Source organism: Euprymna scolopes, chromosome 6, assembly GCF_053919585.1.
Source record: "Euprymna scolopes isolate OS-2025 chromosome 6, ASM5391958v1, whole genome shotgun sequence".
Taxonomy (NCBI): Eukaryota; Metazoa; Mollusca; class Cephalopoda; order Sepiida; family Sepiolidae; genus Euprymna; species Euprymna scolopes.
In genome coordinates, this window is record NC_136487.1 from 118,840,866 (window position 1) to 118,855,926 (window position 15,061).

General features: G+C 31.0%; 1 protein-coding gene across 1 annotated transcript in view; it reads right to left on the reverse strand.

Annotated features, from left to right (window-relative positions):
- Positions 1–13,057, reverse strand: part of LOC145278326 (C-type lectin domain family 6 member A-like) — a 35,766-nt gene extending 22,709 nt beyond the window's left edge. The window contains exon 1 of the mRNA XM_080130618.1: positions 12,993–13,057. Coding sequence (XP_079986744.1) covers positions 12,993–13,041 — 49 coding nt within the window. The 5' untranslated portion in view covers positions 13,042–13,057. The remainder of the gene's footprint in view (positions 1–12,992) is intronic.
- Positions 13,058–15,061: the final 2,004 nt, after the last annotated feature.

A 15,061-nucleotide genomic window follows, 5' to 3' on the forward strand; every position in this document is an offset into this window, starting at 1 on the left:
AAGCAGGTAGATATGAAAAGTCTTTATTAAAGTTTGTGCCTATTTCCATTCTATGGAGGCCAAGCGTGAACGCAGACCCCACAATTTTATTATACTATCCCCATTTAAGTTAAAACATACTTATCAAAGTATTCTTATGTACATCTATATCAAAAACACTTGTAAAAGTTTTTTTTTAATTTTTAAATTTTTTATTTCCATACTTTGTGGACCAGACGCGTACGCAGACCCCACAATTTTAATGAATCATCATTATGCCAGATCAAACATACCCATTCCTGTGTCTCGATACATCTTCTATCATTATATGTGATCAGTTTTTTTAAAATAGTCAACCATATAGGAGCCTATTCGTGACCAGACACACAGAGAGACCTTCAGCTTTTTATATATATATATATATATATATATATATATATATATATATATATATATATATATATATATATATATATATATATATAAAAACGCAAACAATATATATATATATATATATATATATATATAAAAACGCAAACAAAATTCTTAAATTCATAAACGATAAAAAACCGTTTATTCGAGTGGTAGGACATTTGTACATTATCGGACTGGTGATCGTAATAGCACGTCAGGTTTTTTTTCACGTTCTTTTCTTCCTTCGCGGTACAGGTTCGAGCCTGCCTTCCTACTATCACATTTTTTTTGCTCAACACACATATTCAAACACCCGGGCAACGCCGGGTACCCATGCTAGTATGAATATATATATATATATATATATATATATATATATATATATATATATATATATATATATAGCGTTTCGAAGTTGTTAATATCGCTAAAAAAAGCGCCAATAACAGATCTATATAAGGTTTGTTGTTGACGTTTTTTTTTGGGGGGGGGCGATATTAACAACTTTGAAACGCTGTTATTTTTTATTATTATTGTTTTCGTTATCTTAGCGGTTTGTTGCTATTCATATATATATTAATGAGACGTCCTTAATTTTTATGGGACGTATTTACGTGATAAAAGTTATACCTATGGACACGCATGTTTATAGCTTTTTGGCCGTCATCAGCATGGGCTAGGATTGACAGAGTTATTGCGTAGGGAAATGTACACAGAAATGTACACAGAGAGAGACACACATAGACAGACAGATACTTTCACTTTTATAGATATATAGATATACTAGCATTTCAGCCCGGCGTTGCCCAGGTGTTTGGAGGTGTATGTTGACCAAAAAATAAAATGAATAAATAAAAAGTGGTAGTAGGAAGACAGGCTCGAACCCGTACCGCGAAGGAGGAAAAGAACGGGGGAAAACGTGACGTCTTTGCTGTTACGACCACCGCCAAACCGAAAGTAACGTAGGTTTAAATTAATGCTACACAAGCGAAAAGAGGGGATGACTTTCGGAAATATCGGCGAAAAAAGCGACCTCTCCCTGTAGAAAAGTGCCCAGTCGAGGGTGAAGAAATTAATGTTTTTAGCATATTTTTCGGTATTTGTCGTCTGAAGGGTCGAACTTCAAAACAATACTGATCTTGTGAAAATCTGTCGCCTCTGTCGAAAGCTAGGCAGACATACATACATACATACATACATACATATACATACATACATACATACATACATACATACATACATACATGCATACATGCATTTATATCTTGGTTACTAAAAATTTTCAACCCAAACCGATTAAAAATCTTTCCCTATCTCTGAATACCCTTTATGTAAAATTTCAGATGTTTAGACCAAAAAGTGTCTGAGTAATTTGATAGAGCCCGCAGAGGTCAACTTTTTTTTAAAACTTTGACCCCTATTATGACATTGGACTCAAATCAAGTTATTAAATTAGATCCATGTCCAAGTAACCTACATCTAAAATTTCAATTGTTTATACTCAAAACTGTCTTAATATATATATATATATATATATATATATATATATATATATATATATATATATATATATATATATATATATATAAAGTATGGAGATATATACTTTTTTTGGAAGAATAATATATGCACAGTCTTCCAGTCAAAAATTAAAATACTTCAGATATACATTAAATGTGATCCAGAGTCATTACCCACCAAATAAGCAAAATTCACTGAATTTCAATTTCTTCTGAAGACCACTTACGTTTAAATCATAAATTTTAGACATTTTCTCGAATGAAAATCATATAATTGATAAAATTTGAAATAAGAATTCTAGACATAAGGTTAAGCAGTATGGTATCTGGATTAGTGCAAAACTCTTCTGTTTGGGGAATTATTCAATATCTCAGGTGGATTGTTATTTGGGTCCGACTTTGAAAATCCGACAGGATAACTATCAGATGTTGAAACACACTGTTTTAGTCAGTTGATCAATAGTAAAGAAAAGATAATAGAGTGGAAGCCAGAAACACACATAAAATATGTATACACAGACATATTAAATTATTTGACTCAATTATATATATATATATATATATATATATATATATATATATATATATATATATATATATATATATAAAGCTGAACGTCTGTGTGTGTGTGTGTGTGTGGTCACGAATAGGCTCCTATATGGTTGACTATTTTAAAAAATTGATTACATATAATGATAGAAAATGTATCGAGGATCAGGAATGGGTATGTTTGATCTGGCAGAATGGTGGTTCAGAAAAATTGTGGGGTCTGCGTTCGCGCCTAGCCCCCAAAGTATGGAGAAAAAAAAACGTTTACAAGGGTTTTTGATAAAGATGTACATAAGAATACTTTGATAAGTATGTTTCAACTTCAATAGGGATGGTATAATAAAATTGTGGGGTCTGCGTTCGTGCCTGGCCCCCAAAGTATGGAAATAAAAAATGAAAAAAAAAAAAAAAAAACGTTTACAAGGGTTTTTGATATAGATGTACATAAGAATACTTTGATAAGTATGTTTCAACTTCAATAGGGATGGTATAATAAAATTGTGGCGTCTGCGTTCGCGCCTGGCCCCCAAAGTATGGAAATAAAAAATGAAAAAAAAAAAAAAAAAAAACGTTTACAAGGGTTTTTGATATAGATGTACATAAGAATAGTTTGATAAGTGTGTTTCAACTTAAATAGGGATGGTATAATAAAATTGTGGGGTCTGTGTTCGCGCTTGTACTCCATGGAAATATGGCACAAGCTTTAACAAAGACTTTTCATATCTATCTATTTGCGGTTTCAGTTTGAAGAAATATGGTATAATAAAATTATTGGGTGTACGTTCGCGCCTGGCCTCCATAGAATGTAAACATGTCACAAAGTTTAACAAGGTTTTTTAAAAGGGGTGAGGTCCACAATAACACCTGAACTTTAATTTTAATTCATGTTAGCTTTTATTTATTTTTTGAGTTGAATCATATTGTGTCGAATAAATTCTCCTCATAAATTCACGTTCTTATTAAAGTGAAAGACCCCCCAAAAGTCGAAACTTTAGATAATTCTCGACACAAATTTTGCATAACTCTGTTTTTTCCTTCTCCACTTGCACGTGACACTCTTTCGAAAATAGATAAATAATAAAAAATAAGAACGTTACTTGTTACCGTGTCAAAAGAAGGAAAAAAGTCCGCTCACGTGATTATGTGTCTTTTTAAAAACATTTACATAATCTTTTTATTTTTATTTATATATCTGTTTAAGCTTTTTTTGTCAGTGTACTAGAAGGAATTCAGTTGATTACAACCCTTTCTGCGTGTTCTTTACATTACAATAGTACAACCCTGAATCCGACGACGCAATACTACACCGTTCAATACTGTAAAACTGAAATTAAGCTGTTCTGCTTGAAAAGGGCACCATTTTCTTCTTATTCATATTTATATCAATTCTTTGCTTTAAAAAACTAAAATAATTACGTGTGTACTTTTTTAATATCCCATTTTGCTGTTTCGGATTATTTTACTAAAGTAAGTAAAGCTTCATTATTTTTCGAAACTGTTTTTGTTTCTTTGTTTTTCGATATTTCGTCGATATTATTTAGTAAGAGTGTTTAGCAGAAAAGCCAACAAACGACTACCCGAAAAAATAAATATACAAGAAATAAATGTTACCATAGTCCATAAAAGTTCAGTTCATGTTTTTTTTGTTTTGAAATAGTTTTTAATACTCTTTACTTGAAATAATTTCAGCGAATCGAAATTAAAACGAAATTTGATGCGATAACTACTTAAATGAATTTTTATATAAACTACACATGCCATAATCGAATATTCCTCAAGCACAAAATAACGGAAGACATTAAAATATGTTTATAAATATTCCTTACGTTGACGGAACTTTCTTAAATTGTTAAGATAGAATGCTCAGGTGCCCCTGCTTCAAATTGAAAACGGGGCTCTCCATTTCAAAGTCACTGCAATTTTGTTTTTTTTTTAAACCGGTTCGTGAATTACAAAAAATAAAATTTTTTTACAAACTACTTAAAAATACAAACCAATGAACTTTTCTACCATAAAAGTAACTTTTATTGACTATGGTAACATTTATTTCTTGTATATTTATATTATTATATATATATATATAAGATTTTCTCTTTGTAAGGAAACATCATTTTGTTGGTCACTCTTGGCTACGAATGAAAACAAAGTTGATATAAAAAAATATATATTTTCGCGAAAATTATCTTTACTTTCATCATGTTTTGCTTAGGGTAAAATTTTTGAGTATCAAAACCTATCTCTTTACAACCCCCGCCCTTTTCATAACCGATCATACTTTCATCAATCACAGTCCATTTTCTGTAGGCTGTTTTTGAACCCAGTCAACGACGGGTATTTCTGCTAGTATATATATAATTGAGTTGAATAAGTATATATATATATATATATATATATATATATATATATATATATATATATATATATATATAATTATTCAACTCATACATACATATATATATATATATATATATATAATTCGAATAATTCGAGTCGAATAATTATATATATATATATATATATATATATATATATATATATATATATATATATATATATTTAGGGTGACCCCCCCCCCAAAAAAAAACAAAAGCTAAATGGAGGCCATCTAGAACGAATTTAGGAAAACTCGTCCCGGGAAAACTCATCTCGGGAAAACTCGTCTCCGGAAAACTCGACCCCGGAAAACTCGTCCCCTTTCGCTAGGTAGGAAAACTGGTCCCTTATTGAATAAATATCGATTGAAAACACATTTTATGATCGTTCTTGAAGGAGATATTGTTTTTTAAAATAGACTATAGCCCCCATAAAATTAAAAAAAAAATATTTTTACTTGTTTAATGTTTTTTTTTTTTTTTTTTTTAAATAAAATCGATTTTCGGGTTTGTATTACTGTACACATAGATTCGAAAAAGTTGTCAAAAAACAAATATATAACAAGTAAATGTTATCAAAGGCAAGATAAGTTACTTTTCTACCTAACTGGATATATTTTTCGTGTTTTTATTCAATGTAACATGTTTATTCAGCTCGAAAAGCATACAGTGTTTACCGATGTATTGGAAAATTCAAGATGGCACCCGACTCTCTCTTTAACACGGTAAATTCAGGAAAAGATGTTATAAATAATAAACTAGACAAAATACTGTTAGAAATTCGCACAATATATGTTACCGTGACATAAGTTGACATATATTTGGTGTTTTTAAATAGTATTTTGTCTAGTTTATTATTTATAACACCTTTTCCCAAACTTACCATGTTAAAGAGATTGTCGGGCGCCATTTTGAATTTTCAAATACATCGGTTAACACTGCATGTTTTTCGAGCTGAATAAACATGTTACATTGAATAAAAACACAAAAAATGTATCCAGTTTGGTAGAAAAGTAACTTATCTTGCCTTTGATAATATTTATTTGTTATATATTTGTTTTTTTGACAACTTTTTCGAATCTATGTGTACAGTAATACAAACCCCGATTTTCTAAGTGTCCGTTTTCTACCTAACTGGTTAAGTTCTTAGTGGTTTCACTTATTTTAAAGCGTTTATTATGTTCATAAACGAGACCGCATTTTTAAAAAAAATATATATTAATATAAAAAGAATTTACTTATTTACTGTTTTTTATAAAAGGGTAAAATCGATTTTCCTACCTCGCCGACTATGTTGTTTAATTTATTTGGAATCGTTTATTTGGTAAAGAAAAAAACCCCACAGAAAACAAACAAAAAACATGTCGAGTGTTACGTGAGAACGAGAAATAATGTCCGGTATATCACATCTTAGGGGTCTTGATAATCGCTAAAATTAGAAAATTAAAGAAATTACCAAGGGAGATTTAGTTTAAAAAAAAAAAATAAATCTTAATATTTTTAAAAATATAATTTAGAGAAAGAGTGGGGAGGGGTAAGAACTATATCTCCCTCTGAAAAACAACCAACAAAAAATGAAATTAAAAAGATTCTTGATAAACGATAGCGGAGTTTTCAATAAAATTGATTAATAAATTTATTTAGTGATTACTTTTTCTCTTAATGATTGATTTTAGAATTTTGAAGTAAAAATTTAAAAAATTTAAAAATTAGTTAACGAGAGATTGTTAACACATGGCATCTCTCGCGCCAAAAAAATATTTCGTTTTTAATTTATTAGTTAATTTTTGCAAAATTGACAGGACGACAATAAATGTTGATAATTGATAAAATTATAATTTTAAATAACGCATGAGTGCATTTGGTAAAAAAAACATAACAACAAAAAACTATCATGATTAAAAAACCAAAACAAAAAAGAAACGAAAAATCGAATCGCTCCCTGTTTTTTAATTTTTTGGTTTTGTTTTTTATTATTGTTTTTATGACTCCAAAAAACATCGTTAAAATAAGAACAAAAAAATTTGTAATTAACTTTGTATGAACATAATAAACGCTTTAAAAGAAGTGAAACCACTAAGAACTTAGCCAGTTAGGTAGAAAACGGACACTTAGAAAATCGATTTTATTTTAAAAACACAAAAAAACATTAAACAAATAAAAATATTTTTAAAAAATATTATGGGAGGGGGGGCTATAGTCTATTTTAAAAAACAATATCTACTTCAAGAACGATCATAAAATGTGTTTTCAATCGATATTTATTCAATAAGGGACCAGTTTTCCTACCTAGCGAAAGGGGACGAGTTTTTCGGAGACGAGTTTTCCCGAGACGAGTTTTCCGGAGACGAGTTTTTCGAGACGAGTTTTCCCGGGAACCATCTAGAACATATGCTGTAGAACGGAGAAAAAAGGCCAAAGACCCTTGTGTTTTGATGTGATGTTTTGAATATAATAAACTAGTTATGATTAAAGTTTCATTTTGTTCGAACAAAACACGAATATAAAAACGGTTAGAGTTGGGGCCCGTTTTTTGGGGTCACCCTATATATATATATATATATATATATATATATATATATATATTAGTGATGGATTGGATGATTCCAAAATTTTTCTCGATTGCGATCCAATTACCGATTCTGTTCTAAATTTCTGATTTGGATTCAATTACGGATTCTGATTCTGATTCTTTTAATATTTACAAATATTTAATTAGAGATTTGTTATTTATTACATAAACCCCCGGGTGATTTTCCGGGTATATTTTTTCTAAAAATGCTTTCCTTGTAATGTATTGCAAATTGAAAAACTACGGAAGGTTTATTTTGATTTTAAACAAAGCCAACTTTCGTTCGTCGTTAGTATACAACATGCAAATCGAGATGCAAATAATAATAGTGGGACCTATGGAAATTCCACAGTGTACTCATTCATATGTTATAAATTGATGTATACCCAAAACGATACTGGTCTTGTGAAAATTCATGGTGTAAATAGAAATGCTCTGATTGTATTTCAACTCTTGTTAAAACTGCAAAAGTATTTATCTAAGCTAGCAGGGACGCCCGGCATATCCAGGTTGTAAAGTACGCGTAAATATGATATCTTAATTCTTGCAGATTTCGCATATATTATTATAGAGTTACTGTTCCATCGATTTTTATATATTATAAAGTTGCGATTTCAAAAATAAAAAAAATATGTAGAATTCTTGATAAAATTATTTAAAAAAAAAAAAAAATGGATCACTGGAGTTCCATCAGCTATAATCGAAATCGAATCCAAAACTTATGAAGAATTCTTGGTAAAATCATTTATAAAAAAAATAGATGACTTAAATGCCATCAGCTATAATTTAAACCAAACCAAAACTAATGAAGAATTCAATTCTTAGTAAAATTATTTATAAGAAAATAAATGACTTGAGTGCCATCAGGTATAATTGAAACCAGAACCAAAGTTTATAAAAAATTCTTGGTAAAATTATTTATTATAAGAAATGGGAATCCATAGCAATTAAACAACAATCACTCGGATATAATCGTGACACACAAAATAAACAGACACACATGCTATCGTATTAATATATACTATTGTTAAAAGTCATAAAAACCACACTCTTTTTCTACTATTAACCCTAAGTATGGGTGGCAATATGAAAAATATAGCAATTACATGTGATTTTATGATTTTGCTGATCGGACTTAGAATTAGTTGTAAAAATTACTTAACTGCTAAAAAAATTATAATGTACCGAAATAGGATCAGTTTACATTATATTTATGTGCACAAATGAACCCCCATTCTAAATTGCAAAATAACGTTTCAGTGTGCTCGCACATAATCGCCTAAAAAGTAGAATCTCATATGTTTTGGGTATTTTAAATGTAAATGAAAGTTTTTTTTAAAGTTAACAAACTGCTCAATGTTTGCTATTTATCTATTCTATCCAAAGTTTTGATAAACTTGTGAGATTTTCATCTATATTCTCACTTATGCCAAAATCAAACAAAATAGAAGGAAACATGAAAGGATGTGATGATCAGACAAAACCAGCAAAAAAAAAAAAAAAATTTCAATCATGCTAAATCTTAGATATTAAAGTTTGAAGTTTCTAATTGACATCAAATGACCGTTTATCAAATAGGCGCGAAAAGCTTTTTAAACCTGTGATATTTAATAGGCAAGTGAACTTTAGAATATTTACTTTGCTTACAATAAAAACTAATAAAAACAAATTAAATTAGGTTTGGAGAGTCTACGCCTGAGAATGGGTTTTCAAATATGCTTGAAATAACAATTACCACAGCCAGGATTTCCTTGTGTCCAAAGAGGTTCCATAAAACTTAAATTATTTCAGAAGAAGCTGATTATAGACACCCCCAATGTACAGCAGGCGCCAACGAAATTCAACCCCCTCCCTCCTGCCCAGAGCATTTAAAGCATTTTAATAATCATATGAACTCCCTGGATGAGGGCACATAGACATTTAAGCAAATAGATGTGAAACTATTACAAGGACAGTAGGAAAGTTATCTCTCAATAAATGACCAATAAATAAAATAAATTAAACTCTACTGATCAATTTTAAATCTGTAAATGAAATTTATAACGCATTCTGTGGCCTTCTCAGTCTTATGTTGTAAAAGAACAACTTCTAATAAAAAAAAACAGTTTGTGTTTCTTTCACTTTTTATTTTAAAATTTTAAAGAATCGGTTTGGAATTGGAAATTAGATTATAATTTTTCCGATTCCGATACCCTCAAAACTTCCGATTTTTCCGATTCTCGATTCCGATTAATCGTCCCAGCCCTATTGAATCGAATAATTTAATATATATACTAGCATGGGTGCCCGGCGTTGCCCGAGTGTTTTGAGGTGTATGCTGAGCAAAAAAAAATAAAAATAAAAACGGTCAATTTTTTAAACTTTGACCCCTATTACGACCCCTTAAAATTTATTGTTTTGGGCTCAAATCAAGTTATTAAGTTAGATCCATGTCCAAGGAACCTACATCTAAAATTTCAAGTGTTTTGACCAAAAATTGTCGGAGGAGTTTGATAGAGTTCTCAAAAGTCAAATCGTTGAACTTTGACCCCTTAATCGCAAAATTTCTGCCCGAAAAGAATAAATTCGATTTTTCCAAATCTCAATATCAAATTTCAAGTCTTTAGACTTAAAATTGGCAGAGTTATTGCGTAGGGAAATGTACACAGACACACAGATACACACACACAGACACGTTCACTTTTATAGATATACTAGCATGGGTGACCGGCGTTGCCCGGGTGTTTGGATGTGTATGTTGAGCAAAAAAAAAAAAAAGTGGTGGTAGGAAGGTAGGCTCGAACCCGTACCGCAAAGGAGGAAAAGAACGGCGTAAAACCTAACGTTTATGCTGTTACGACCACCGCCAAACCGGAAGTGACATTTTTTAAAATTAAGGCTAGACAATCTAAAGGAGAGGATCACTTTCACAAATATCGGCAAAAAAAGTGACCCCCTTCCCTGTAGAAAAGTGCCTAGTTGAAGGGGAAGATATTAATGTTTTTAGCCAATTTTTCGATATTTGTCGTATGAAAGATCGAACTTTAAAACGATACTGATCTTGGTAAAATCCGTCGCATCTATTGAAAGTTTAAGGCAAACATGCAAACAGATATACATACATACATTTATATATTGGTAACTAAAAATTTTCGACCCAAACTGATGAAAACCCTGAATACCCTTTACGTAAACTTTCAAATATTTCGACCAGAAATTGTCTGAGTAATTTAGAAGAGACCGCAGAGGTCATTTTTTTAAACTTTGACCCCTATTATGACCCCTTAACATTTATTGTTTTGGGCTCAAATCAAGTTATTAAGTTAGATCCATGTCCAAGAAACCTATATCTAAAATTTCAAGTACGTAGACCCAAAATTGTCGGAGGAGTTTGGTAGAGTTCTCAAAGGTCAAATCAATGAACTTCGACCCCTTAATCGCAAATTTTCTGGCCAAAACCTGATCACATCGATTTCCCCAAATCTCAGTACCCTGTATATCAAATTGCGAGTCTGTAGACTAAGAATTGACAGAGTTATTGCGTAGGGAAATGTACACAGAGAATAGATACACAGATACACAGACACACACACAGAGACACTTACACTTTTTTATATATATATATATAGATAGATATATATTAGTGTTGGGATGGTTAATGGGAACCGGGAATGGAAAAATTCGAAACTTTTTTGGGTATCAGAATCGGAAAAATTTGTGCCTATTTTCCGACGCCAAAAACGATTCTTTTAATTGGGTATTTTATTTGATTTTCTTTAAAGAAAAATATTCCACCGCTGATAGTAATACTAAATTAATTAATATATATTAATTTTAAACTATTAGTAAAGCTACAATCGATAGATCATCTCTCACAAGTGTATCTTTACGTTTGAGAAATATCTGCACAGGTAACATGTGTTTTTACGGTAATTGTGCAAAAATAACCATTTTATAGTTTAATATTTAGAGATTTATAAAGAATTGGAATTAATTGTATCGGAATCGGGAATTTAATACGTCATCGGTAATTGTATCGGAATCGGAAAATATTGGAATCGTTCCATCACTTATATACATATAAGTGATGGAACGATTCCAATATTAATTCCAATAATATTATATATATATATGTGTGTGTGTGTGTGTGTGTGTGTGTGTGTATATATGTATATATATGTGTGTGTATATGTATATATATGTGTGTGTGTGTATATGCATATATATAAATATATATGTATATATATGTATATATATACATCTATATGTGTATATATACATCTATATATCTATAAAAGTGAACGTGTCTGTCTGTCTGTCTGTCTGTGTGTCTGTGTGTCTGTCTGTCTGTGTACATTTCCCTACGCAATAACTCTGTAAATTTTTAGTCTATAGACTCGAAATTTGAAATACCGGGTACTGAGATTTGGGAAAATCGATGTGACGGGTGTCAGCCAGAGATTTGGCTGTTAAGGGGTCAAATTTCAACGATTTGACCTTTAAGAACTCTACCAAACCCTCCGACAATTTTGGGTCTAGACACTTGAAATTTTAGATATAGGTTCCTTGAACCTGGATCTAACTTAATAAAGTGATTTGAGCCCGAAACTATAAATTTTAAGGGGTCATAATAGGGGTCAAAGTTTTAAAAAATTAACCATTTTTTTTTTTTTTGTTTTTGCTTTTTTTGCACAGCATACACCTCCAAACACCCGAGCAACGCCGGGCACCCCTGCTAGTATATATATATGTATACATACATATATATATTTATATATATATATAAATGTATATATATATACATACACATATATATGTATATATACATGTATATATATACATACACATATACATGTATATATATACATATACATATACACGTATATATACATGTATATATGCATATATATGTGTATGTATATATATACATACACATATATATGTATATATACATGTATATATATACATACACATATATATGTATATATACATGTGTATATATACATACACATATATATGTATATATACATGTATATATATACATACACATATATATGTATATATACATGTATATATATACATACACATATATATGTATATATACATGTATATATATACATACACATATATATGTATATATATATACATACACATATATATATATATATACATGTATATATATACATACACATATATACGTATATATATACATATACATATACATGTATATATATATATACACATATGTATATATATATATATATATATATATATATATATATATATATATATATACCTCAAGAAAAAAAGTTACTATTATTGTACTTCCCTTTAATCTCTTTCGCTCAGTAAGGGAAAATGTCTCCAATCTAACAGCTTTCTTAGCTGGAAAAGTATTAAAAAAAAAAAACTGAAGCAAAATAAAATATATCTGTGCCAATAAAACAGTGAGACAAAGAAAGAAAGAAAGAAAATAAGCAGGATGAAGTATTAATGGGCCAAGCGGATTGCTATTCAGGTCTTAGCTAGAAAACCTGACAAGTTAACTTTATGTGCTAGAGGTTAAAATTTCACGGTAGATATAGGTATAGATATAAGTTTTCATACCTGAAATGAATGTCATCACTATGATGGAAAGAAAGCTAAAAACGTGCATCTTTTCTGATGGATGTAACTCAACTGATAACGTACTCGATTGTAAGAATCAATACAATTTTACGCATTATTTATTAATGTTATTGATCCACTGCTTTCCTTTTGATAAAAAATCACTCTTTCGGTGCATAATAAAATCATAAGCAAGACAGTAATTAATTGTGTATGTAAAATCAATTTCGTTGGTGCGTAGGTAGCGTATCCAGTTTGATTATATTTACAAGTAATTAACAAACATGTACGAATCTGGAAAAATATTTGATGATTGTATGAAAGCAAATGAAAACAATGAAAGCATTAGTTAACTCCCCTGGCAATCAGTACAACTTAAACAATGTAAACCATGGCTCCCCCCCTCCCCGAACAATCACAGTAACATAAAGCATTAATTCTTTCCTCTGCAATAATCATTAATTCAAATAATGTAAAGCATGGATTGTCTCGCTTTGATAAACTATTGCTTACATGATGTAAAGCATGCATTATCTCCCCCTGCTATCTCTACTGTGTAATAAAGCAAACATGTACGAACCTGGAAAATATACTGTCCCCAGGATGTGTTTGTTTAGAAACATACGATCCTTGAACAGTTACCATTAAACGCATACTAGCAATCAAAACTCTGAAGACAGGAAATCCTATAAACAGGTTTATTGAAGGTAGATACGATAAAAAACTGAAACAAAAAAACAAAAAACATTGTTCAGAATATAAAGAGAAAAAGTCCAGGAACGAAAAGTTATAAAAGGGCTGAATGGGAAGTCGTATGCGTAAGGAAATGAACAACACAGCTAGGAATAAGTAGGCTGAATACATGGATAAAGAAAATAAACAAAGTTCGTAGTTGAAATGAAATAATATAAAAAATAACATTAAGGTATTAAAAAGTGTCTTTAAGAACGGGATAATACAATATTTCTTACCGGAGATGGCTTAAAACGGCGAAGGATAATGGGAGATAAAAAAAAAAACGAGCCATGCGGCTAGAAAGGCAGCTAGAATTAGGACACAAAAACACCGGTCAACCTGCTGGTGTTGAGTAAGGGAAAACTCTATAAGGAAAAATTTCCGGCTAAGGGAGATAACTGTTTAAGGGACAAAACTGAGAAACATAATACTCCTCGCCTGGCGTCTTAGACGTCATAAGTTTTCTAGTTCTTGGTGCAAAAAAGGCCAGTCTCGGTAATGGGTTTGAGGAGGAGCTTGGTGCCATCCTTTCTGGAAATCCTGACATCCACTTTCCTCACTTGGTTGTCTTGACTGGGGAACACACATGTGATCAGTCCTAAGGGCCACTCGTTTCTCACAGTCTGATTGTCTTTGAGCAACACCACGTTCCCTGGTTCAAAGTCGGGTTTATCTGATCTCCACTTTGTGCGTGTTTGGATTAAAGACAAGTATTCTTTTCTCCATCTGCTCCAGAAAGTTTCAGCCAGATGTTGGATGAATTTCCATTAACTTTTGACGGTATCTTTGGGTCCATAATTGCGTTTGTGTATGAAGGATATGCCCACTTTCTGAGTGAGGAGGGCAGCCTTAAAATGACCATTCTCAAACAGCTTTTCCATGAATGAAAAGAAGTGTCTCTGTGTCTCTGACTTCTTGTTGAGGCTGCGCTTCAATGAAGAAAATCGTCTTTGTGCTAGTTTCTTATTATGAAGGAGACAACATCGGGGAGATCGGAAAGGTAGTGGAGCAATCCAATTGTTGTTTTTGTCTTTTTCAGCCCCCTTTTCCATAAGGAAGGTAACATCTATAAATATAAAAGCGAAAATGTGTGTATGTATGTATGTTTGTATGTTTGTATGTGTGTTTGTGTGTCCGCTAAAAACTTTCGACAGACGACGAAAATTCACAAACTCGGTATCATATCATCCTTCGCACGAAAAATATCGAAAAATTGGCCCAAAACGTTCATTTTTTCACCCCGACATCGACAATTTTCGACAGGGGGGAGTCAACAAAATCGGTCCTCTACGGTTCTACGCATGCGTCCGATGACGTCATGACCTGATTTACTT